This window comes from Lissotriton vulgaris, chromosome 12 (assembly GCF_964263255.1).
Source record: "Lissotriton vulgaris chromosome 12, aLisVul1.2, whole genome shotgun sequence".
Classification (NCBI taxonomy): Eukaryota; Metazoa; Chordata; class Amphibia; order Caudata; family Salamandridae; genus Lissotriton; species Lissotriton vulgaris.
The window spans coordinates 100,258,655-100,285,224 of record NC_141700.1 but is presented as its reverse complement, the minus strand read 5'-3'; the positions used below and the strand labels follow the sequence as shown (position 1 = coordinate 100,285,224).

At 43.9% G+C, this 26,570-nt stretch overlaps 1 protein-coding gene across 1 annotated transcript in view; it reads right to left on the bottom strand.

Annotated features, from left to right (window-relative positions):
- Positions 1-10,697, bottom strand: part of DCST1 (DC-STAMP domain containing 1) — a 128,888-nt gene extending 118,191 nt beyond the window's left edge. Inside the window, exons 1-5 of the mRNA XM_086945516.1 lie at positions 9,738-10,697; positions 9,497-9,635; positions 8,776-8,901; positions 6,745-6,819; positions 3,611-3,739 (exon numbers count right to left, since the gene is read on the bottom strand). Coding sequence (XP_086801642.1) covers positions 3,611-3,739; positions 6,745-6,819; positions 8,776-8,901; positions 9,497-9,635; positions 9,738-10,697 — 1,429 coding nt within the window. The remainder of the gene's footprint in view (positions 1-3,610; positions 3,740-6,744; positions 6,820-8,775; positions 8,902-9,496; positions 9,636-9,737) is intronic.
- Between the last annotated feature and the right edge of the window lie 15,873 nt (positions 10,698-26,570).

Below are 26,570 nucleotides of genomic sequence, written 5' to 3'. Positions count from 1 at the left end.
ACATACCCAGAGGGTTTCAAGGCGCTTAGGAAGGGGAGGAGGATTATTTGTCAAATATCCACGTTTTAAGCTGCTTTCTGAACGCTAGGTGGTTCTGGGTGAGGCGAAGTTAAGCGGGGAGTGAGTTCCATGTTTTAGCAGCCAGGTATGAAAAGGATCTGCCTCCCATGGTGGTCTTGTTGATGCGGGGTACAGTGGCGAGGGCTTGGCTGGAAGAACGTAGTTGGCGGGAGGGGGTGTAGAAGGACAGTCGAGAGTTGAGGCAATCTGGTCCGATGTCGTAGAGTGATTTGTGTGCGTGGGTAAGCAGTCGGAAGGTGATTCTCTTATTGACGGGTAGCCAGTGGAGGTCTTTAAGGTGACCAGAGATGTGTTCGTTGCGTGGGATGTCTAATATGAGCCTGGCTGAGGCGTTTTGGATTCGTTGGAGTTTCTTCTGGAGTTTAGCGGTGGTACCTGCGTAGAGGGTGTTTCCGTAGTCCAGTCGGCTCGTGACCAGAGCGTGGGTGACTGTTTTCCTTGTTTCGGAGGGGATCCAGCGAAATGTTTTTCTGAGCATGCGAAGAATGTTGAAGCAGGAAGAATATACGGCGCTGACTTGTCTGTTCATTGAGAGTGAAGAATCCAGGATGACTCCAAGGTTCCATGCGTGGTCTGTCGGGATGGGTGCTTTTCCGAGGGCTTCCGGCCACCAGGAGTCGTCCCAAGCGGAGGGGGATGTACCTAAGATGAGGACTTCTGTTTTGTCTGAGTTCAGTTTCAGACGGCTTTGTTTCATCCATTCGGCAACTTCTTTCATTCCTTCGTGTAGGTTAGTTTTGGCGGGGCTGGGATCATTGGTGAGGGAAAGGATCAGTTGAGTGTCGTCCGCGTAAGAGATGATGTTGAGGTTGTGTTGGCGTGCGATGGCCGCGAGGGGGCTCATGTATACGTTGAAGAGGGTGGGACTGAGTGAGGATCCTTGAGGTACGCCGCAGATGACTTCAGAGGCCTCAGAATTGAATGGAGGAAGGCGGACTCTCTGGGTTCTTCCGGTGAGGAACGAGGTGATCCATTCAAGTGCTTTTCCTTGAATTCCGATGTTATTGAGGCGTTGTAGAAGGGTGCTGTGGCAGACTGTATCGAATGCTGCAGAGAGGTCGAGGAGGATGAGGGCGACTGTGTCTCCATTGTCCAGTAGAGTTCGAATGTCGTCTGTTGCTGCGATGAGGGCGGTCTCAGTGCTGTGTTTTGCTCGGAAGCCAGATTGTGAGGGGTCGAGGGATTTGTTGGCTTCGAGGAAGGCGGAGAGCTGGTTGTTGACGGCTTTCTCGATGACTTTGGCCGGGAATGGAAGAAGTGAGATGGGGCGGTAATTTTTGAGTTCGGTGGGGTCCGCTGTTGGTTTTTTCAGAAGGGCGGTGAGTTCAGCGTGTTTCCAGTCTTCTGGGAAGGTAGCGGAGTTGAAGGAGAAGTTGATGACGTCTCGGAGGTGCGGTGCTATGACGGAGTCTGCTTTGTTGAAGATGTGGTGAGGGCATGGGTCTGTGGGGGATCCTGAGTGGATGGAATTCATCAGGCGTATGGTGTCTTCAGTGGAGATTGGGTTCCAGGCGTTAAGGGTGTTCACGGGGGGAAGATGTTCAGCAGATGGTAGGGTGGGTTGGTTTCCGGGTTGGTTGTCAAAGCTGTTGTGGATGTCTGCAATCTTGTTGTGGAAAAAAGAGGCTAGGGAGTCGCAGAGGGTTTGAGAGGGGGTGATGTCGTTGGAGTTGGCCGAGGGATTGGAAAATTCCTTGACGATGTTGAAAAGTTCCTTGCTGTTGTGGGCGTTGTTGTCAAGTCGATCCTTGAATGCTGTTTTCTTGGCTTTTCGGATCAGTTGGTGGTGAGTGCGGGTGGCGCTTTTGAAGGCGTCCTTGGTGCTGGTGGTTGGGTCTTTTTTCCAGGCCTTTTCAAGGGAGCGGCAGATTTTCTTGGACTTCTTGAGATCATCGTTGAACCATGAGGCTTTCTTGCTGCCAGGTTTGCTTTGACGTTTTTTCAGTGGAGCTAAGGTGTCGGCGGTGTTGGATAACCATAGGGTGAGGTTGGCGGCGGCTTCGTTGGCGTTAGAAGGGAGGGCTGGGGAGTTTCGAAGGAGCGATGCGGAGATTTGGTCCGTGGTGATTTTGTTCCAGTTTCTTTGCAGGGTAGGTTGGGAGTGGTTGATGGGTTTCGGCTTGTTGTAGGTGAAGTGAACGCAGCTGTGGTCGGTCCATAGGAGCTCCGTAGTGTGGCTGAAGGAGACATGATTGCTGGATGTGAAGATGGGGTCGAGTGTGTGACCTGCGATGTGGGTGGGGGAAGTGACTAGTTGTTTAAGTCCGAGGTTGGCAAGGTTGTCCAGCAGGGTGGCGGTGTTGTGGTCGTTTATCTTTTCAAGGTGAAAGTTGAGGTCTCCTAGAAGAATATAGTCTGCGCCTCAACTAATCAGGTAAGCACCATATCCTTGCATGTGTAGGAAGGGTGCGCGCTCTTTCACATTGCATTACAACGGGAAAGTGCCCAGAGTACTAAGGCCACAAAAAGAGAATCAACTAAAACCACAAGGAAAAAGCTAAATGTTTAGGGAACGCCTTCCTCAAGAGTATGAGGTCTAACAAGCAACCAATCACATTTCTGAAAATATATTTCCTAAAAAGGATTTTTCTTATAAATACTATTGTTTTTTTGTCTGACCAGTTTATTTCCCTATTAGATCACAAAATTTGATAACCACAGTGCTATGTTTTAATCTTTGTAACCCATGTCTGGCTATGTGTTGAATTGTTTATTGTGTGTGCAAAATGTATTTGTATTCTTATATGTTAGGCATAAGGTTGAAGCAGTTTGACTTTCACTCTGATCTCCAGACTTACAAATACATTGCGGTTTTCTAACTTTATAAAACTTCTTTTCCCTCAAAAGTAGGACTTACAAGATGTTATGGATGATGTATTTAATCAAGAAGGCTTTCCACACTAGTATCTGGTATGTAAGATCTCCATTTGCATATTCATTTAGTGAGTTTTAGTTCTTTTCTTTCTTTTTTAGGCATGGATTTCGTACAAGTCATTCTCAATGTACCACATTTTTTTTTAGTTTTGTAATGATCAATGTGCTTACTCCGCGCCCACACAAAATTGTCGAAGGAGTTATGGAATGTGTGGCATTCTTGTTTTTCCTAGGTATTGTTCCAAGAACACTGTACTGTGTGTTTCATGTTAGTTTCCAGTTGAGACTAGATGCACAAAACTGTTAGAAGAGTGCCATTATCATTCGTTTTTTGAACTTTGGAGCTATAGCATGGGCATTATTCAGAAGCAAAACTCTCACTAAAGAACTGGGTTACCCAAAACGTCCCTATCCCTGTCTGTGGCTTGCACTGTAGCACCACTTTATGGTAATTTAGAAACACCATAAGACAATCTACAGCCAGAATATGAACACAGTCTTATTTCAAAAACAAAGAAAGGATATCCGAGGGCCGAGGGAAATAAAGATTGATTATTCTGTATTTAGGCTGCCCAATTCAGTTTAGGTTCACGCAGCAGAGTACGTTGCAGTGTGAATGTTCAATAAATAAAATTAAGAAACAAAAGTATTTTACCAGCATAAATTGCAGCCATCACATAAATGATCATGTAGGTTCGACCTTCTTTGCCCAGAACCAGTGGGAGTATCAGGAAGCAGGCACAGCGGAAGACCGGGGAAGTTGCCCAGCCGAGAGCACAGGCTGCTGCAGGAGCAATCACAAGAAACAGGGACAAAGATAAATATTTAACCACACTAGTATCTGTGTTTGAGTGAAAATTCCAGTCTTCCTTTCCCTTTCATCTGTGACTGAAAGACATGGATAGCTGTAGAGGTGACATGCAGTGCCTTCAGACCTCCTTTGGGGTGCGTGGGATTTGAGTCGGCTGTTCAGGTATGCTGGTCCGGTGACGTGGAGAGCCGTGTGAGCGAGGATTAATAGTAGGATAGGGCATGTTTGGTGTGCTTGGATATCTGTGGAAACGCAGGAATGTGAAGAGAACACCATGAGCTGGTGTTGGAGCTGTAACCTGTGGGACATGGCTTATGTTGTAGGAAGTGTGATATGTCTGGGACCTATCCTGGCCTGTGTGGTAATTGGTGCTCACTGGGGTATATGGGGATGTTGTGATTTGTGCGTATGGAGGAACTGGGATCTGCAGTGGCAACTGAGATATGTTGGGGAGACATGTATGCGTTTGCAGACCAAAGATGCGAGGGAGTTACTGAGATAAATGAAATGTATATGGAGGCAAAGAACATATGGGGACACCGGTAAGTGATAGATGCCTTAATATGGTGATGTCTGTGATATGTCACTTATGCTTATCTCTCATAATGAATGTAAGTGACTGTACACTCACATTTTATGTCTATTTAAGATGCACAATTGTGATTCAGGCCAGCAATAAAAATCTCATACAGTTAGAACTGATATTCCTCAACCTTAAACGATCCAAATAATCCTGGCTCCGGTAACACATCACCAAACCTAAACAAATCTACTGAAGCCTTTGTTTTTTCATCATCCTGCCTACATTGGATCCAATGAGTCTGAATCCAGTTATCCTTCTATGACATCCCTATATCTCCTTCATCAGCATCAGTCTAAACCACACCACATATTTACCCACAGAATCAATCAAATGAGCCTTTCCTTGATTCAGTCAACATCAGTCATTCAGAACCTTAGAATGACCAACTTAGAGGACATGAATTTGTCTATCCTGATAATAAGTCTTCATCAAAAATCCCACATTGAGTGCTGACCAACACTTACAGATAAATGCAAAAAGAAAAATTGATGGACAGAATGCTGAACAATGTCAAACATTCACCCCAGTACAAAGATCTTGACCTAAATCCTTCTGTGTTTTGCTCCTCGTGCCATTCCAGTGTAACCCCAGCCATATGTAAATCAGTCTCTACGCTGCTTACCATGGGAGCAGACCAGCCTGAACTGCCAGGCTGCCTGGACCGGAAACAAGCATCCTGGGACCGGTTTGAGGGTTTCACCCCTCATCATCAAGGATAGCTTGACTCCATTGTAATGAAGAGCACGGGACCCAAATCTGGGCATACCAGTCCCACTTGGAGTGACAAGTGCAAAAAGAACAATTGATGGACAGAATGTTGCACAATCTCAAACATTCACCCCAGTACAGAGATCTGGGCCTCAATCCATCATTCTTTTGCTCCCCGTGCCATTCCAAGTTAAACCCAGCCATATGCAAATCAGTCTTGACTCTGCTCCCCATGGGAACAATCCAGCTTGAATTGCCAGCTCCGACGGGTTGCATAGGCTCATGTTTAGCATTTAATCAGCTAGGTCATTCTTTGTGTGTTTACTGTTTAGGTTTCTCGAGAGCCTGATATAGAGTCCATTGGCACAGACATGTGAAAGCACTAGAGGCCTGGACCTTGTCAGTTAATCCAAGGGAAATAAATATATTGGATAGTAATCTTAAGAGGTAGAAAGCAATTTAGGTCACCTTGGTTTTGAGTTCGAGGTTGGAGGCCACTATCATGCCCATATTCTTTGTTCCAGCGTGGTGGTTGGGAGTGGGCCATTTTCCTTAGATCAAGTGAGACTTTAGTCGTACTTTTGCCATAATCAACATGCTAGAATCTAGATTTTTGCAGACTGGAATTTTAAGTGGTTCTGTAACATCTGGTGCTCTTCCCGTAGGCAGTGGCTGGGTCTTACATGTCCACGTCCAAGGGCCTTATCATTTTTAGGATGATCTAAGGATCATCAGCAAGGTTGCAGCAGGTAAACTCAATGGTTTAACAAGCTCAGGGTGGAGACTGGTAATTACTCGGGGTGGGGGTTGAGCGTACTTGCCCAGTCAGAGCATATGTGCTCCATTTGTTAATAAAAAAAACTGATCCTGTCCCTTTAAATCTCTTCATAGGCTTTATACATCAAACTCACTGTCTGGAAGTTAACGTAACTTGCACCCAGGAGCCAATAAGAGAATGGGGCACAGGTGTACTTTTTTCCCTTTAACTCGTTATCTGTGTAAACTAGAGATGGGCGTAACTCGCGTAATTCAGTATAGCGTAATCACGTGGAATCATATAAACGTTCCACAAAATTACGCGAAATTATGTGAGAAGAGTAATTCTGTATTTAGCTCTATTGTCTTGGCACAAAAATGTACTCTTTTGTCCAAAATGGATGCAAGGGTGCATTTTGCGCTAAGAAATAGTGCTGAATGCAACAGAACATGAATAGCAGCGCAGGCAGCCGCTCACGCTTGCTAAATGTGCCCTTGGGGTAAGATTTTCTGCCAACATTCCACCCCCCAAATCCCTCCTAAGTATCCCCCCCCCCCCCCCCCCCCCCTCCCGGCATTTTGCTCTAGTTTCTTAGGGCAAAATGTACCCTTGTGACCAAAATGAATAGAGGGTGCATTTTAACCTAGAAAACAACGCTAAATGAAACAGAACATAAACAGCAGCCTGATGAGTCACTCGCTAAATGTGCTCTTGTGGTAGAATTGTTCCAACAATTTACTCTTAATTATGCAAGCAGATGTAATCTCTTTATTGGCGGTAATTCCATATCAATGAGTGACACGAAATTATTCCAATCACTCTGGCGTAATAAAAGTACTCCCAGGCCTAGTGTAAACATGTTTGTAAATGAATCACGGTAATGTACTGTAACATGATGGCACGTGGAAGACACTGTTAGATTGTACTTACCAAACAAGACGTACAGGAGACCCATTTTACGGAAATCATTAAGACTCAAGGGGTCTATTATGAGAAAAAAAATTCCTGAAAATATAAAGACATCACATCAAAATCAGACAAGTGAGCACTCCAGAACCGAACAAATGCCCATGCCATTCCTGGAACTGCCTAACTTTGGTCACTGCAATGACATCCACTCCCATATTCACTACTAAAAACATAACAAGTGCAATTGATTGCAGAAAAGACATCAGTTGTGTGTCTTTCTGTCCCACTCATCATCCGAAATGAACCCACGGCCTCATGGCATTTTTGTAATAAGAGGTGTGGCACAGCGGCCAGAGTGGCTGACTCCGGAGCTCGAGGCTCACGGTTCGATCGCCAGCAGCTCAGCATCATGGGACTCTGGGCAATAGCTCACTGAATCTCCTCGATGGCGCCCCAGCTCCTGGATACCCTTAAGGTGCAATACATTCGCACTTAACAAATATGAATTATTGTTATTATAATAAATTAAAACACATCTTTTCCTTTGATTCTAGAGATTCTGGTTCTTGTCAGGGAAGCGAATTCCCACCTTAGTGGATGCCAACATCACATTGCAACCACACAGATCAAGCATTTGGGCACAAAGCATTTAAGCATTATAAAAAATGACATGTGCATGATGATGTATGTGATCCTACTTATTGCACTCCTAGGTATTTAAAACTGATCACAATTCATCACAGATATTAATGCAAGAGCAAAGGCATCGCTGCAGATAAGGACAGTCTGTGACATCAGAGCAATAGCAGAAATGGGCTGGATGAATGGAATGGTGTTCCTTCTTTAAAGGGGATTGGCAGTCCGATTGGGCCTCACATTCTTTATCTGCTGGATAATACGTTGTCTGGGTGTGCCTGGCACTCCTTCACTCCCCATAACTGGGCAGTCCGGATGGACTTGGCGCTTTTTATCTGCAGGGCAATGGCCAGTCTAAAGGATGTCTTCCATATCTGCTTGTAAATAGATAGGGTCAGATTTACAACCCCCTTGCGTCTCTTTTGTGCCGCTGTTGCGTCACCTTTGTGATACAGCGACAGCGCAAACAAAGCAGCCAGTTTACAAAGTGACTCATCTCGGGAGATGCGTCACGTTGTAAAGCCCTGCGTCACATTATACGTGCGTCAGGTATAATGTATGCAGGGTAGGCATTCCCAAGCAGGAAAGCCTCATAGAAGTGGCACAGTGAAATCTACAAGATTTCACTGCACCACTTCTGGGATGCCACTGCGTCAAAACCTTACACGCAGTATAATGAGTATTGGCCTCACCGTGCTTTGCTGGAGTTGCGTCGTGCTTGCGACACAACTCCAGCAATGCGTGACTTTTGCACCAACAGATACGTCAGAATTTCTGACACATCTGTCATTCCTTGCGCCATGGTGGCGCAAAGGTATTGCAGGCTGGCGCAGGGAAACAGTAGCATCTCTACTGATGTTTCAGTTTCTTGTAAATCTGCCCCATTGCTTGGAAGGCTTTGGCATTGATTATCTGCAGGACAATGGCTAACGCTGGGCCCGCCAAGCTACATCTGAATAGAAGTGGGCATAATGGATGGGACTCATCTTCTGAGGAACGATCAGACAAGATGGACCTGGCAGTCTATATCTAAAGAGTGGTAGGCTGACTGGAGGGATTAGGGACCCTTATCTGCCATAGAAACAGGCAGACTGGATGCACCTGGAAGTCCACTTCTGATAGAAGAGTAACGGACCGGGCGGGTTTGGTGGTCGTTATCTACTGTGAAATAGGCATACTGCAGGGTTCACTTAATTCTTACCTACAGAGAAATAGGCATACTGAAGGGCCCTGTTCCTGGGATCTGTAGTGCTTTAGCAACAATCTCTAGGTGTTGATATAGACACTTCAGTTTCCACATGCGGTTGCATTCTGCGTCAAATAATTTGTGCAAATTTGACAGTCTTCTGTGCAATCACCCTGAAAAAGTTCTATGAACTGTTGCCTGCCAAGTAATTTTCTCAAAATAGTACTTACCAATAGCAACAAAACCTCCAAAGCCAGCGCCTAAAAAGACTTTGGTGATATAGAAGTCGCGATCTTCACTCCACAGGAAGCGGACGCAAAAGGTTGGCAGCAGGGTGATGGCTCCTTTTTTCAGGGCTAGGAAAATGTTCAGAAGGGAGATGCAAAATTAGAGTACACCATTCTTATAGAGTGACCTTCTTAAACTGATAAGTACCCTCCTTATTGTGGCCTAAAGAGACATCTTTGCAGAGTGACCCAATAATAGAATGTATGTGTTGTAATTTTCTTATTGGGTTCACCATTTATTATGATCTCCTCCTGTTGGGTAATGGATTGCTTTAAAAACTTCCATCCATGAGGGGCGTTAGCATCATGAAACGTGGACAGTTCCAATTGTTACTCACTCTACCTCTACTCTCCATTAACCCAGTCTTCTCCTTGAATGGGTCCCCCACTATCTGCCAGTTTGTCTTCTAAGGGCAGTCAACTTTCCTTGTCTGAGAGGATGACCCGCTCCACCCTTGCCCTTTCTCCTGTACAGTTTTTAATGCTGTCCTCGTGTGCAAAGGTATCACTTTCACCCTCACGACAGAACTCACATCAACATTCATTCTGCTAGAAGTTTGGGGCCACCATTAAACCTGTTCAGGATATAAGGCTTGTGGTCCCATGCACCGAGGAGCTCTTTCACTCGATCCCAGTTTTGTCCTCATATTTAACCATTCCTTACTTGTGTTTGGGGGCTTCCGCTTGTTCTTCCTCCGTCTTTTTATTGTAACTGCCACATAGTCATCTTTTTGAGATTCCTCCTCCTCCTCTTCAAACGTATCCTCTAGATCTATTTTCTCTCCAGTACCATCTTCTTCTTCCTCTTCTCCTTCCTCTTCCTCTTCTTCTGATTCGTCTTCTTCTTCTTCTTCTTCCTCTCCTTCCTCTTCTACCTCTTCTTCTTCTTCTCCTTCCTCTTCTACCTCTTCTTCTTCCCCTCCTTCCTCTTCTTCTTCATCTTCCTTTTCTTCTTCCTCTTCTTCTTCATCTTCCTTTTCTCCTTCCTCTGGCTCTGTAAACTCTTCCATCCGTGTTGGCTTTGTAGCCTTTTTTACCTTTCTTCGAATTGGAATTCTTTTCCCTTGTTGTGGTCCTGCACCCCCCACTACTTTCTTTGGTTCTTTAAGTCTCTTGACCTTTGGTGTTTTTTTAGACTTCACCTTATATGTTGAGTCTGTAACATCTTCCACTTTCGTTGGCTCTGAAAAACCCTCCTCTTCCGTAGACTCAATCACTTTATCCTCTTCCACCAATTCTCTAACAGCTCCCTCTTCCGTGAGCTCCATAACATCCTCTTCTTCCATAGACTCAGTAACCTCCTCATCTGTCGGTTTTTCTGTTGCTTTCAATTTCGTTGGCACCCTAATCCTACTAGGCTGGTCTAGCTTTGGGGTCTTCCGGTACTGTTTGGCCCCAGAAACTGGAGGTGGCATTGTCTTCCTTTCTTCTGGTCCCTCAATGATAAAATAATAATATTCATCATCTCCCTCATATTTCGCATAACTTTCATCCCAATTGATGAATCTTGGGCCTGGTTGCTCAGTTCTACTCCTTGCTCCACTCAGCTCCATGGCTGACTGTGGCTCCTCCGTGTTTATGGGCTCGACAGATATCCTTTGATGTCTGTCCTTGATTGCCCTAATGGCCACTGGAGCACCTTCTATTACCCTAGGCGGCTTTTTATGAGAAATGTGAGGGGAGGAGGCAGGCCTTTTCTTTCTCACATCTTTCTCTTTTATCCCTCTTCTCTGTTCCGCTTGCCTCTTCCTCCTTTCCTTCTTTTTTTCTCTCTTCATTTCCTTCTCATCTTTCCATTCATTCTTGTCTCTCTCCTCCTCATCATGAAATGACGTTTTGCCCTTATTTGTCTTTTTTCCTGACATTTTGAACTATTTCTTCAACATCACTGGCTTTTGCCTGCTTCTGTTTCTCACCCTCCTCTCTTTGTTCCCATTCTTCGCCACATCTTCAGTTTTTCATCCTTTTTTCCATCAACACCTCCTCCTTCTTCAGTCTCAACTGTTTCCTCTTTCTGTATCGCTCCTGCCTTATTTTATCTTTTCTTCACTTCTTTTTTCTCTCCTAACTTTGCCACATCATACCCTTTGTTCCCTTTATCTCTCACGCCTGATGTTATCTCCAGTTTCCTCGTCACCTCTTGTTCTTCCTCTCTTTTTTCATTCACCTCCTCTTTCTCCTTGAGCCATGACTTGCCCTTCTTTTGGTTCCTCACGTGTCACTATTTAAAGGCTTTCCCTTTGATCATGCTGCCATTCCTTCTTCACTGCTACTTCTCGCCTCACTTTCCACTTCATCTCCCCCTGATTCCCACCTTTATTCAGCATCTCTTCTCTTAGACTTCTTCCCCATCTTCTTGTTTCCTCTGCTAACTCTTTTCATATCATGTATATCTTCCGCCACCACCTCCTTTCATGGTTTTCTCCCAACTGACTTCCACCACTCTTGCCCCTTTTTTTGTGCCCTCTTGGGCTTGCCCTCTTTTCCTTTATGGCTTCTTGGTCTACCTTCTTCTCGTGGATATTGTTAGACTCAACCAAACTCTGGTTCAATACTCTCTCAGGCAAAGTCTTCCTTGCTGTGGTTACTCTGAACTCACAGAGCCAGGGCTTGTCTGTACCTTCAGGTGTGTTCATTCATTGGAATGCAGTGACTGTGACATCATCACAGGACCTCATTGTGACCTCTCCATCCCACAATTGTTCCTGAGTGCTGTGGTTTCAGATCAGCAAGAAAATTAACCTGATCGGAATCTGGGTCGGCACTGTCTAAGTCTGAAAATGTTCTGAAACAATCTTTCCAGACTAAAGGCGAGTAATAAAGACACTGCTTCTTTCTTCTGTCATTACTGCAGGGAATCATAGAATTCATTTGTATTTCACCAATGAACTGTGTCATTGCATGTAACAGGACCCCCCCCAGGCATTGCCAACCCATTTGGCTGCATTACTACAGGGAAAATAGAACAAGTCTGTATCTCTGCATGGAAAAAGAAAGCTACCCTCTTGTCTATTCCGCTGTTTCACTGCATGGATGTAGGACACTGCACTACATGTCTGTCTAGCTGTATCACTGCATGGATATAGAACATGACTACCAACATGTCTATATCGCTGTATCACCGCATGGATAAAGAACATAACCTTACATATCTATCTGACTGTATCACCGCATGGATAAAGTGCAAGTAAAAAACAATGGAAAAGGAGGAAAAGATCTACAGTAACTTATCTCAATAGGGGACAATTAATTCACCTATTTCTATGCCATTTAGTGCACTTAGGAAAAATCCAATTTATACCACCCCATCACTCATACACAGGGACTAGATTACACATTTTTTATTGTTTTTTGTAATCACTAAACTCATATCTCTTTGTTCTTTTTTTCTTTGTAACAAACATCAAAAAATAATTTTATACACAAGCTTTTTGTACAACATATACCATCATATACATAACTATATACACACTTATATACAAAACATTCCCAACAAATTGACCAATGAACAAAATCATAACACAAAAACACAAAGACTTGTACGATTTACACCCTACAAAATATTTCAGCAAAGGCTAAGTGCCCTCCCATTCACTCTAGGAGGTGCACTTGGAGGTAGTATAGCACAGATGGTTCGAAGACCCAAATTACCGAACCTCAATCGAAAACTGTGTCACAAAGGCTACAAGTTCCCAAATTAATTATAAACATAAACACTCCTCCAGTATGAAAGTGTCGACGCGGTCGCGTTTCGGCCTTCCAAGCAATCTGGCCTCTTCAGGACAGGGTGATAATCCACAAAAGAATTCAATCCAGGGCAGCTGGGATCGTTCACAAAGACCAAAACCAAAGGCAAATTCTTAACACGAAGTCTGGCTGGGTATGAACAAATCGTCTTAATAAATCGTCTCATGTGTGTGCGAAGGTGTCCACACTCCACCGGCCAGCTATTACTACCCCAGGGACTCCAGAACGTCTCTCTCCTTCAACAAAAAACACTGCCGCCAAACATGTCGGGTTTGCTCCGTCAATGGATAAAGAACATACAATTACATGTCTATAGCGCTGTATTGATAGAGCGCGCGGGTCACCTGGCTCACTTAGATTACCAAATTTTCCACGCACTGGGCCCTGGCGTGCATATGATGACAGTGTTTTGCAATGAACCGGGTGAAACCTCTGCCACGCTCTATGAGTAATCGAGTGGGTGACTCTTACACCACTTACTATTCATGTACCTGACTTACCACAGGCACATTACTCCTGACGGATCAGGAGCTAGCAGTGGACAGGTGATAAGGGTTTCCTAAAAGGGAGAAAATTCTACTTTACACATTTAATACTTTTAATATCACTTTAATGTATAATAACCACAGACACCTTGATGATTTTAAGGGTTTTATATAGTATAAGTTTAGGACGAAAATGCCATTACAAGTAGGCAAATGCAAAGTAATACATCAATGATTAAAATCAGAACCAGAATGTAGCTCTGAATTAAAGTGAGTATCATAGAGTAAAAGGGAATACTATAGGGCATGAATCATAATGAGCATTTATCTATTACAGTTTAATCTAGGGCAAGGATGTGAGAAAGACCTAATGTGTGGCCTAATACCTTTATACTAATTCCTAAACCTTATGCTATCTTTACTAACTTCACGGCAACCATACTAAGGGAAAGGGAATAAGTGGAACACGCTAGATAAACAGTTGGGTTTAACAATGTCCTATAGGAAGGGTAAGAAGTGGAACATTTACTAATAATTCATTGCATGAAGTTACATTCAAAGGAGATATGGAGAATATCACAGGCAAGATTGCTTTAATCAGAGGAGGAAAAGTTGAGGGTATAGTATAGACAGACACCTATGCCAATATTTACCTAGGTGAGAATGAGGACTAACCCTGGCCACGGGTCAGTTGGGAAAGAACGGGACAAGGACCCTCAAGGATTCAGGAAATACCAGGAGGTGAGCAGGTACAGCTCATGGACAGTCAGGACAGGATACCCCTCAGGTCTGGGTCAGGACTGGGTTCACCAAGGCACGACCAACCCCTCACAGCTTCGGATGCAACGCCAGCGTTACCCCCTCTTCTGCACGGAATTCGCCAACAACCCCGATTGGGTTTTCGAATCTCCCAGCAAAGTGCTTCGCTTAGCACTTAGGACTAATTTCCACCCCTTGGAGTTTGTGGAAAGTTTCAGGCAGAATGCTCCGCAGCACTCTGTATCAGGCACCTATAGAGTTCGTAGGGTCAGTGACAGGTCTGCTACTCGGACAAGTCGGACAATTTCTCTAAGCTAAGCTAGGCTATATATACAGTTTTAAGTCCCCAAGACCACCCATAAATGTTGCAATATGACAAAGCCCCATCTTCTGATTGGTCAAGGGAGGTGGTTAGGACATAGGTACCACCTATATTCTTATTACGTTTTTTCACGTGACATTACCCTCCCCCTAACACCTGGGTTCCCAGGCCTACGTGTGGGAAAGTACAATAGTGAAGAAAAGGTTTGCAACATTGTTGCGCATTTCAGAATAAAAATAGCATGTCTTCAAGGGCGAAGGTGCGTCAGGAAAGGACAGTCCCCTTTTCAATGGCCAACTGGCCAGGTTCCATTGTTGCACGTCCCAGATCTTAGGTCACGTGATGAGGGATACGTCAGCTTCAATATGGTTCTGGTCACTAAGTCCAGGCCCTCATTTACGCGGTACATGAAAAGTAAGCGAAAACAAATTAATAACACAGAATAAAATGAATACACTGTACACCATGACCAACTACTCTTAATCCCTTATTTTATAATACTTATAGCATTAAGAGTTAGTGCAGAAAAGATGCATAGATAAAAGCGGCTTAAGATAGCATGAAGCATGATTAGTGACAAGCGGCCATTTTAACACCACTGCGCATGAGCGAACTTTTCCCTCCAGATTGCGAGTGCGTCACATCACATGGGTATGACCGACGCATGCGCAGACTGGATTTCTGCAAAGCGGCCATTTTATTAATGTGCAAGCGTGATTATGATGAAAAACACATAGGCAAGCCTCCTAGGGACACCCGTGTGTTGGGGAAATACAAATAAAATGACAAAACAATCAGAGTTAGTACAGTTATGATTCAGGCGAGGTTCGTGAAGAGAGCAAGTCGCGTTACGTGCGAATCCTTGCTCCATCAATCCCCTCTTTGATGATATTTACTATCATCACTACACATGAAAACAGATGCCAACTTCATTCATCCAATTCATCCATCTCAACCTCAGTGAACTTATTGTTGAGCTTTCTCTCCGCCTCTCTGTGTGTATGATTGTTCTTTATTTTCTTATATATCTGGTTTCTTAATTCTTCTAATTCTAATTCTTCAGCCTTTCGCTTTCCTCTCTTATTCACTATATATTTTCTGCATTTCTGACATCTGCAACAGATGAATATGATCAGAACAATCACACCTATTCCAGCTATTGGCATCAATATTTTCCACAGTAGACCTTTACCTAAACTAGAAAACCAACCACCTACAGAGGAGAGACCATCAGTCAGTCTCTTCCAGGCACTGTCAACCTCTAATGGTTTGAGTTCTTTTTCCAAATTAGTAATGTTTCTTATATACTTCTTAATTTCGACACTTTTATCAGGAATGTAAGTGCAACAATGTTGTGCCCTCAGCATCCTGCAGACTCCGCCCTCTTTTGCCAATAAGGTATCAAGAGCAAGGCGATTCTGTAAAACCATTGATCTGATCGCAACCATTTCGGTATTGATCATCAGAAATCCAGCAGCAGTGTCAGTTGATAACCGATCCACTACTGTAGATAATTTGCAGATTCTATGAGTATTCAGAACTACCCCCATTCCAGGTATCAGTGCACTAAAAATATCACCTACAATTTCTCCTACACTTTCACGTTTTCTACGCACTAAGCCATTAGTAATTTCATTGCTTCCAGCTGCATTGTTCACATGGTATATTTTCGGAAAGACAATGCCAAAGTAGCAGCTTCCATACCAGTGATCCGGCAATTTGAAATACGCCTTGTTTCCACATATATAATAAATTCCTGGAAACACAGGTTCTGACCCATTTTTGAAACCCCAACCTCCAATTACCTTGTAATTGTGTTCACACTCGCTGGAACCAATGAATACATTGTTATAATAACTAGTCTTTTCTCTATGAATACAGAGTTTCCCTTTCCGTTCAAAATCCAGCAACAGAGCAGAAGTAACTTCGCTTTGAGAGGTGTTATCCATGTTTTCTGCCCATCTAGGGATTCTGTCCTTCTCGTCATTTGCCTTTTTCTGAAACTTTTCCCTTCTCTTCTCTGCCATCTTCAAGAACATTTTCTCTTGTGCATGTAAGGAACACGTCAAGTTGTCTCTACGAGCTTCATTCAGATCTATGTCACCTATCGTCAGGAAGTATTCCCCCATGTAGCGAGTCACTCCACCAAGTGTATGTACAAGGTTCAGATTCCCTCTAATAGGAAGTTCTGAAAAGATAACGTCAGTGTTTGAGTAATAGTACTGTAAAGTGCTTCTATAGAACAAACTAGCTAGAATACTACAGGAAATTCCATAGGTCAGGGGTAAATGGTGGTATGTCACGCCTTCAGCTACTGAAGTAGGTAGCATCATGCAGACATAGCAATCTTCTATTTCCATAGCTTCTACATAGTGCACTAAAAGATTAGCGAAAACATTTAAGTGTGTCCTGTTCTTGATTTGGTGATAATGTAGTTCACCCTCATCTGATGCTTCTAAGTCAGGTCGTGTATGTCTCAGACTCATTGAATTGTCACGTCTTTCTACTCTTCGTGGTGTTTCTTCAGTATGTACAGCTTCTGCGTCTTGTGTCGTCAAGTCTGTAGGATATATGTTAGGGTCTTTGCTTATCATAAAAGGTATAAACACTGTTAATCCTATCCATATCATTACTATCAGTACTACACTACAGATGCATATTTTACAGCATGTTTTGCAACAGCTAAATCTGGATCTTCCAGAGACATTTGAATCAGACATTTTATCTTACAGGTGGCTTTTTCAACCCCTCTTTGTTTCTTATTCAGCAGAGGTTATACTTCGCTTCACCTCAAGGAGGGTCTTCGTCAGAACTCCGATCAGCAATGGACCCTTCGTCGCTTTTGCCACAGGCTTCAGGCTCATCAATTTCTTCCAACACCAGATAAGTCCATTCAGGGCTCCGATACAGTTTGTTCTGTTTCTTTACTCTGCCGCCCTTTCGGATGGACTTTCCTCGGGCTTCTTTTCTTTCACTTTCAGCCCTTTTTCGGTCTTTCAGTTTTTCTTCGACTGTTTTTATTCTTATTCTTAGTCTTTTTACATATCGGGGTTCATCCTTCTTTTCGATCCTATTTGTAGTCGAGGAAACTTGCTCTTCCTCGTGAACTCTTTTGCTTTTTCTTCTTTGTCGCACTATTGCTTCAGCAGTGTCTTTTTCCCTTCCTGTCTGACTAGTTCCAGGTCTTTCATCTATTTCTTCTGCCTGGTCCTTACTCTGACCTAGTTCAGGTTTAGACTGTATGTGATCTTCGTTTGTGAGTGATTCACTAGGCTCTTCTTCCTGAACACGTTCATCTATTTCTAACGGGCCTAGTTCATGCTCTTCGATCTCTTGATTTTCTTCCGCATGAACTTCCGCTTTGACTACTATCTGTCCCTTTCCAGCCTCCTCTGTCTGAGAAGGAGTGTCGATGACTTGATCTGTCCCTACTTGGCCTATTCCCTGATCAGATTTGATGATGGCTTTGATGATCTGACCTTCTCCTTCTTGTTCTGACTCACCTGCACTGTCCCACTCACTACCTAGGTAAGAGTATTTTCTGGTTCTTATAGGATCAAGAACCTGGTCATCAGCAGGAAACCATTCAACTTCTTGACTTGTGCCTGGTAGTTCGATGTCAGCGGGATCCGGACCCTCTTCTGGAGTCTCCTCAGCTGGACTACCTTCGGCTTCAGTCGCGTTTTCTCCAGTCACCTTCTTCGTGTGACTTGCATGGATCCACTTTGGTACACCAGCACACTTCACAGCAGTTGTGGTGACAAGGATCACTTGTCGAGGCTTGCCCCACTTCGGTCCAAGGCAACTCTTCCGGGTATGTTTCTTTAACACCACCCAATCACCTGGTCTCAGATTGTGTGCTGGAGTTGTAGGCCATTCGACAGCAGTCTCTCCAATCTGGTGAGAGATAGAACGCACTTGGTCACCCAACTGCCTGCAGTACTCTAGCACCATATCATCAGAAATACTTAGCAGTTTGTGTCCAGGTACCCATGCCTGTCGCATCATTCTTCCCATCAGTACTTCATGGGGGCTCAGGCCTGTCTTTCTGTTTGGAATACTTCTCAAGCTCATCAGCACCATGGGCAAAGCTTCTATCCAATTCATTTTAGTGGAGTCACACAGTTTTGCCAGCCTGGACTTGAGAGTGCCGTTTATCTGCTCGACTATTCCAGAAGCCTCTGGATGATAGGCACAGTGCAGCCTTTGCTCCATTTTGAATGCTTCGCAGAGTTCTTTTAGGACTTCGTTTGAAAAATGTCCACCTTGGTCTGTTTCAATTGTCTCAGGAATTCCAAAGCGGGGGATCAGTTCCCTAAGTAACAATTTAGCTACCGTCAGGGCATCATTCTTCTTAGCTGGATAAGCCTCCACCCACCGGGAAAACAAGCAAACTATGACCAGGACATATCGATATCCCTTGCACAGGGGCATTGTTATGAAGTCTGCCTGCATCCTAATGAAGGGACCTTCTGCTCTCCCAATGGTACTTTGTTCCACTACTGTCTTCTTTCCTGCATTGAACTGTTGACACACTAAACACCTCTGACAAAGTTTGTCTGCTGTGCTCCTGAATTTTGGACTGTAGAACACCTTTTCAAACATTCGGCACATGGCATCCCTCCCAATATGTGTTGGTTCATGTATTATCCGTGCCATTGCGGTAACCAGTCGTTCAGGGAGTACAGGCATACCAGTCACGTGGACCACAACACCATCCCTTTCCCTTGGTCGACATGCATCCTGCCTCCACCTGTTCCTTTCTTCCCTGTCTGTTGTCTGTTGTAGTTCTCTTAATTCATCCCATGTTCCCAATCTTTCAAACAACATCAGTTGGCAGCTGCTTTCACCTCCCCATAATTTAATTAGGAGAGAAATTTTATGTCGGGCGCAGTACTGGGCAATCTGGTCAGCATATCTGTTTCCGGCTGTCACCTCGTCATTTCCAGATCGGTGAGCCGCACACTTGACCACAGCCAATTCTTTGGGCAATTGGATGGCTTCTAGTAAGTTTTGTACTGGTTTCCCATTCCGGATGGGAGAACCTGAGGAAGTCATGAATTCTCTTTGCAACCATAGTTGGCCGAAGTCATGAACAACCCCGTAACAGTACTGACTGTCAGTATAAACAGTTACTCTTTTGTTTTTCCCAATTTTACAAGCTCTTGTTAGAGCAATGAGCTCCGCTACTTGAGCAGATTTAACTTCGAAAAGATAGGAAGCTTCTAGGGTCTTTTCCAAAGTGACTACAGCATAGGCAGCACTCTAACCTCCATTCTCATGTCTCAAGCATGAACCATCCACAAACATTTTGAGGTCTTCATCAACCAAGGCCACTTCTTTGATATCAGGACGGGGTTTTGTGCTAAATTCAGTTAAGTCTATGCAGTTATGCTCACTTTCATCTCCTGCCTCTACATCAATGGGAAGGGGCAATAGAGTGGCAGGGTTTAGAATGTTGCATCGGGAAATTATTACATTTTCTGCACCAATGAGAATCCTCTCATACTTAGTCAGCCGACTAGGGGTGAGATACTGTGTCTTGGTTCGGGTGAGCAAGATCACAACTGAATGTGGAACAAATACAATGACAGGATGTCCCATCACAATGTTCTCACTTTGCTCTAGACTAGTACAGGTAGCGGCTACTGCTTTCAGGCATCCAGGTAATCCAGCAGCCACTGGATCTAGTGTGGCCGAAAAGTAGGCCACGGGACGTCTAATCAGACCATGTTCCTGGGTTAGGACCGAGAGCGCACAATTGTCTTTCGTGTCACAGAACAGTTCAAAGTTCTTAGTGTAGTCAGGCATTCCTAAGGCTGGAGCTGTGCACAGACAATTTCGCAATTTTACCCACGCAGTCATGCATTCATCATTCCAGCAAACTGGGTCTTCCGCTCCTTTCTTTGTCATGTTAATCAAGGGTTTAGCTATAGCCGCGAAACCCACGATCCACTGTCTGCAGTACCCAACAACTCCTAGGAACATTCTTACTTCTTTCTGGGTTACTGGTAGTGACATTTCTCGAATTATTTTAATTCTTTCGGTAGTGACTTTCCGGATCCCTTTCTCTATCTGGTGCCCCAGATATTTTACTGAGGTTTTGCAGAACTGTAGCTTGTCTGGTGAAACCTTATGTCCTCCCTTTCCTAGGTGATTCAGCAAGGCAATGGTATCAGTGACACAGTCGTCTTGACTTCTAGATGCTACCAGCAGGTCATCTATGTACTGCACCAGGACAGACTCTTTAGGCAGTACCAAAGATTCAAGGCATTTCTTTAGAATCTGGTTGAAAATCGATGGACTTTCGGTGTACCCCTGGGGGACACGATTCCAGACATAGACCTGGCTGTTGAATTCAAAACTGAAAAGGAATTTGCTTTCTGGATGCAATGGGATGGAAAAGAATGCATGGCATAGGTCAATGACAGTGAACCATTCCGCATTCCATGGAATCTGATACAGTATTACTGCGGGGTTTGGTACTATGGGACAGCAAGGTACTACAATTTGGTTTACCTTGCGCAGGTCCTGCACTACCCTATATTTTCCGCTAGGCTTCTTAATTCCAAGTATGGGCGAATTACAGGGACTGCTCATCACTTCCTGAATGATGTTTGCTTTGAGCAATCTGTTTAATTCCTTTGCGACTCCTTCTTTCACTTCTGCACTCATTTTATACTGTTTGGTATTTGGGTATACCGCATTTACTTTTATAGCTATTTTAACTGGGTCTACATTTGCCATTAAGCCTACATCTTTTCCAGTAAAATCCCAAACTTCAGGTATTACGCTCGATTGGAGTTCTTCAGGTAGACTTTCAATGGACATGGGCTTAATTTCTGTGTCGGGCCTCAGTAACATCAATTTATATAGGCCATCTTCATCTGGGGTCTGGATTTCAACACCATTTGGTGAGCAAAAGATGGTGCAACGCATTTTGCACAACAAATCTCGTCCTAATAGGTTTACAGGACTGGAATCACAGACTACAAATCTGTGCATTTCCTTGAAATTTCCTATGGAGATTTCCATAGGTTCTGTTACCGGAGTACTGATTAGAAACTCCCACTACTTGGATAGCTTCTCCCGAGAGGGGTAGGTTAGGAACATCCGCTGTTCTCACAGTGGAACGGGTAGCACCAGTGTCCAACAGAAAGGTGACATCTGTCCCTTCAACCTTTCCTTCAATGTATGGTCCAGTCTGGTCTACCGGTAAGGAGGCGCCAAGCACGCACTCCTTGTCCTCCCCTCTCAGGCCCCGTCAGTATTTATCATCACAGAGAAAAGTATCATTTAACAGGTACTGTGGAATGGGTGCATTTCTTTCATTCTCTCTTTCCCACACTTCGACCCTTTCATTCTCTTGACCCTGATTCCTATAATTCTGTCTAGGAGCGCGTGGCACTGGGGGTTGATTTACCTGCTGTTGGGTCTTTCGGATCCCCTCTTTCTGCACCTGTGGATTTAAACCATTTACGGGGGCATTACCAGCCTGCGAGTGCGGACATTTATCTCTCCAATGCCCCATCTGACCACATCCGTGACAGGGGAATTTTTCCATAGCCTCTTCCCTACTCATTTTTACCCGGGGCCTGCCTCCACCCCCAGCATTCGGATTTGGAGCATTATTACTGTTAGTTATTTTACTTAACTGTTTTTCTTGTTGTTCAGCTAATTTCACCTGAGCCCACATCACCTTCTCCTTTAGGGCTTTCTTTTTGTTCTCGATCTCATCTTCGCAGTATTTGGCATATTTGAGAACATCATCAATGGGTTTCCCTTGCCAACTGATTTTGTTATCTCTAATCCACTGGGATATTTCAGGTCTCAATCCCAACACGAATCGATAACTGAAATGAGTCATATCCTTCATGTCCACATTATCGATTCCACTGTAAGTTTTGAACACCTGTAGTAACCTTTCATAAAAGGAGTGGACCGATTCATCACGCTCTTGGGTCGTTCTATCTATACGGGTCCAATCAGTTTCTTTTGCAGGTACCTTTTTCTTTAGGTATTGTATGACTTGATCATACTTTCTCATTACTTCAGGTGAGGGAGCTCCTGTTCTGTCATCTCGTGCATATTCCTCATTTGGCCAATCAATTTCAGTTTTGCATTCGGTCCACAAATCTACAGGTACTACAATGTCGAAAAACCCATCCAGGTCTTTCAGGAGACATTTCTGAACCTTTATGAAGCGTTCAACCTGTCGGTACCACTCAACCGGCTTCTCCCTCAATTTAGGGAAGTCATTGGTAAATGATACTATATCTTGTCTGGACCAAGGGACATGGACATATTTTCCCCCTGGGACTTCTCTCATGGGACATAATTTTTCTGGTTTGTCAACTTCTTGTAGGACGTACTCAGCAGTCCGTGGTCTCTCCTTGCTATCCTCCTTCTTCTTTGCCCATCTGGCTTTCCACTTGTCTAGATCTCCCCATTTCTGTGCTAAGTTTATCAGTTCCTTAATCTGCGTTTTCTTCCCTGCGGTATTCAGGTTTTCTAGATCTTTGTCTGAAAATTCTACCCTGTAGGATTTCTGTAGTACCTTGGATCTGCTGATATCTATTCCCATACATACTGCCGTGTCCATTAATTTGTCATAGTACATTTTTGCGTTCCGAGTAAGGTGTTTGCACATGAACAACAACTCATCTTCCTCCCGGACATTCAATCGTTCTAAACCCACATTCCCTGCGCTCAGTTCCTCTAGCTCTATTCTTAGCTTATAAATATCTAGTGGTTTCGGATGAGGGGTTCCCTTTTCTAATTCTCGGGTCCATCTTTCTATTTCCTCGGGAGTTACCACTGTCGCACTTTGAGTTCCTGATGAAGATTCTATTAGTACGTCTTTGTTCCCAGTCTGTGTTCCCGTTCGAGACATACTAGGTCCCTGTTCCCTATTAGGCAGATCCATCAAGGAAACCATGGACTCACATTCACTTGCTTGGTCATCAATAATGAGTGGTTCCCTTCTGGGCGGGGGCATCATCGGGGTTATGACTGGAGTTTTTGGAGTATTCATTCTGTCCCCATATAGAGGAAAAACTGGACCAATGGTTACTGGAATCGTCAGGGCTTCAGGATTTGGATTAATCTGAGCTATGGCATGTATTAGATCATTCCGCTGTCCTCTCAGGGCATCCCTTTCCTGCTCGTGTAATACTCGATTCATGGGGGGATCCTGTATCATTTGGGGTACTAGGGAAGGATAAATATTCGGAGCTGATGGAGTTGACAAAACTAGTCTTTCCTCACCAAAGGGGTTGTAATTCGGGACCACGGGGTCTGGTCTACCAAATCCCTCTCCTCCCGCTTTTCTCTGTTCTATCCCTGTAGAATCGGCTTCTCTAGTACTTCTTCTTCCTGAAGGTCTCAATGGAGTAGTTAAGCTCTGAGATCTGGCTTCTTCATTATAAGGCGGGGGACCTTTCATAAATAAGTCCTCTAAAAATTAATCTTCCGATTCACCCAGGGGCATCAGGTGTCGGGTTTTCTCAGTACATTTCTTCCCTCCCACCATTTCATTAGCTCCGAACATAGGAAATAACCCTTCTACCATCATATTTTGTCTCCACTGTTTTAATTTCTGCTCCTTGGTCTCTTTTACTAATTTCGGATACCATCTGGTCACTCCCTTATCCATTCGGGGTCTGTCTCGCTCTAGAGCCTCAATTTCCCATTCGTCCAATGCTTCATACTGAGTTAATCTGGGTCTGGGATGTAATTCATTCATTCGGGTCCTCAAATTAAATAGGATTCTCCCGTTAAAAGTACCATCAATGGGAAAGGCTAAAACTCCATCCTCCGCAGTGTACTTTACCCAGTTCTCTAACCATACACAGGTATGATACCCTTTTTCTAACATCATGAAAGAGGCTGGAGTATTTGGCGGAGGTATGATCACGCCTTCCCTAGTTCGTACGGGTTTGTCAGTTTTGAAGAAATTCTTTATTTTGCTGACAAATGACATTTTTCTCTTTCCTCCGTACATGTTGTGAGGTCTGCCTTTACTCATCAACTCCTTATGACACCCTAGATTCCTTGGATCAGGCAGAAAGTCAGGGTACCACATACACCGCTCGTAACAATCTATAAGCTCGGTGCGGAAAATGTTTACTTCGTTTGTGCTTCCAATGCTAGCGCGACTCCAATTTCTCAACAACCAATCAGTGCAGAGGTTGCAAAAGTTCTTGACCAATGGGTGTGCGGCCTTTTCGCGAGACGCGTTCTCACGCTCAGGCACTCACCCCTCCCTTACAATTTCGGCTTCACTACACCCCCGCTGGTTTAACCAATCCCAGCGCGGCACGGAGTGACGTCAGAGCAGCCCTTCGACTGACTCCCTCCTTTACAAGGTAACGGAAACTTTGTATTTTCTCTAAGATGCTAATATTAATTTTAGTCAACAACGTGTAACATTCGCCATTGTGTAGGAGTGTTCTAAAGAGATAGAAAGTTCTTCTTTTACTGCAAGTAAACCACTTCTGTCTACTTTTCATACACTTCGGATAGACTTCTCTTGCCTACCCTCACGCAAGCATTAGAAAACCTGCTATTACCCAGTCTCATCCACTTCTTTCCGGGATATATACTAAGCCTGGGGTTCGTCAGCGCTTCCCTTTGCTATCATACAAGCTCCGATGACTCTATTACTCCCTTAGTGTGACCCTTACTAGGTGATATCAGACCAAGGTTTCTATCAGCAGTCCCATCACTATCATTCATACAGTTTTCCGAAAAAGACCTAATTAGCGCTTCCAGTTCCACTTGAACCATGCACTAACCTTTCCTCCCTACAAATGACCTCAGAACGCGATGGATTCTACTCACCATCCGTTATACAATTCCCCGGGGATTTCAGACAACACTCAACAATCACACACAATTGGTTAATAAAACATATAATGTTTAGCAGCAATACATATATAAATCATTTAAAACAATTTTGAAATCGATTTCTTTTGCAATAAAATATTAAGTAACACAATCAATATTAAAACAATTTTAGCAGCACATTTATTTTTCACGGTTTTATTTCCTAACTATCTTATCTACCTATCTTACTAGTCCTAACCATTCCTCTGCTTACCAGAAATTACTGATAGAGCGCGCGGGTCACCCGGCTCACTTAGATTACCAAATTTTCCACGCACTGGGCCCTGGCGTGCATATGATGACAGTGTTTTGCAATGAACCGGGTGAAACCTCTGCCACGCTCTATGAGTAATCGAGTGGGTGACTCTTACACCACTTACTATTCATGTACCTGACTTACCACAGGCACATTACTCCTGACGGATCAGGAGCTAGCAGTGGACAGGTGATAAGGGTTTCCTAAAAGGGAGAAAATTCTACTTTACACATTTAATACTTTTAATATCACTTTAATGTATAATGACCACAGACACCTTGATGATTTTAAGGGTTTTATATAGTATAAGTTTAGGACGAAAATGCCATTACAAGTGGGCAAATGCAAAGTAATACATCAATGATTAAAATCAGAACCAGAATGTAGCTCTGAATTAAAGTGAGTATCATAGAGTAAAAGGGAATACTATAGGGCATGAATCATAATGAGCATTTATCTATTACAGTTTAATCTAGGGCAAGGATGTGAGAAAGACCTAATGTGTGGCCTAATACCTTTATACTAATTCCTAAACCTTATGCTATCTTTACTAACTTCACGGCAACCATACTAAGGGAAAGGGAATAAGTGGAACACGCTAGATAAACAGTTGGGTTTAACAATGTCCTATAGGAAGGGTAAGAAGTGGAACATTTACTAATAATTCATTGCATGAAGTTACATTCAAAGGAGATATGGAGAATATCACAGGCAAGATTGCTTTAATCAGAGGAGGAAAAGTTGAGGGTATAGTATAGACAGACACCTATGCCAATATTTACCTAGGGGAGAATGAGGACTAACCCTGGCCACGGGTCAGTTGGGAAAGAACGGGACAAGGACCCTCAAGGATTCAGGAAATACCAGGAGGTGAGCAGGTACAGCTCATGGACAGTCAGGACAGGATACCCCTCAGGTCTGGGTCAGGACTGGGTTCACCAAGGCACGACCAACCCCTCACAGCTTCGGATGCAACGCCAGCGTTACCCCCTCTTCTGCACGGAATTCGCCAACAACCCCGATTGGGTTTTCGAATCTCCCAGCAAAGTGCTTCGCTTAGCACTTAGGACTAATTTCCACCCCTTGGAGTTTGTGGAAAGTTTCAGGCAGAATGCTCCGCAGCACTCTGTATCAGGCACCTATAGAGTTCGTAGGGTCAGTGACAGGTCTGCTACTCGGACAAGTCGGACAATTTCTCTAAGCTAAGCTAGGCTATATATACAGTTTTAAGTCCCCAAGACCACCCATAAATGTTGCAATATGACAAAGCCCCATCTTCTGA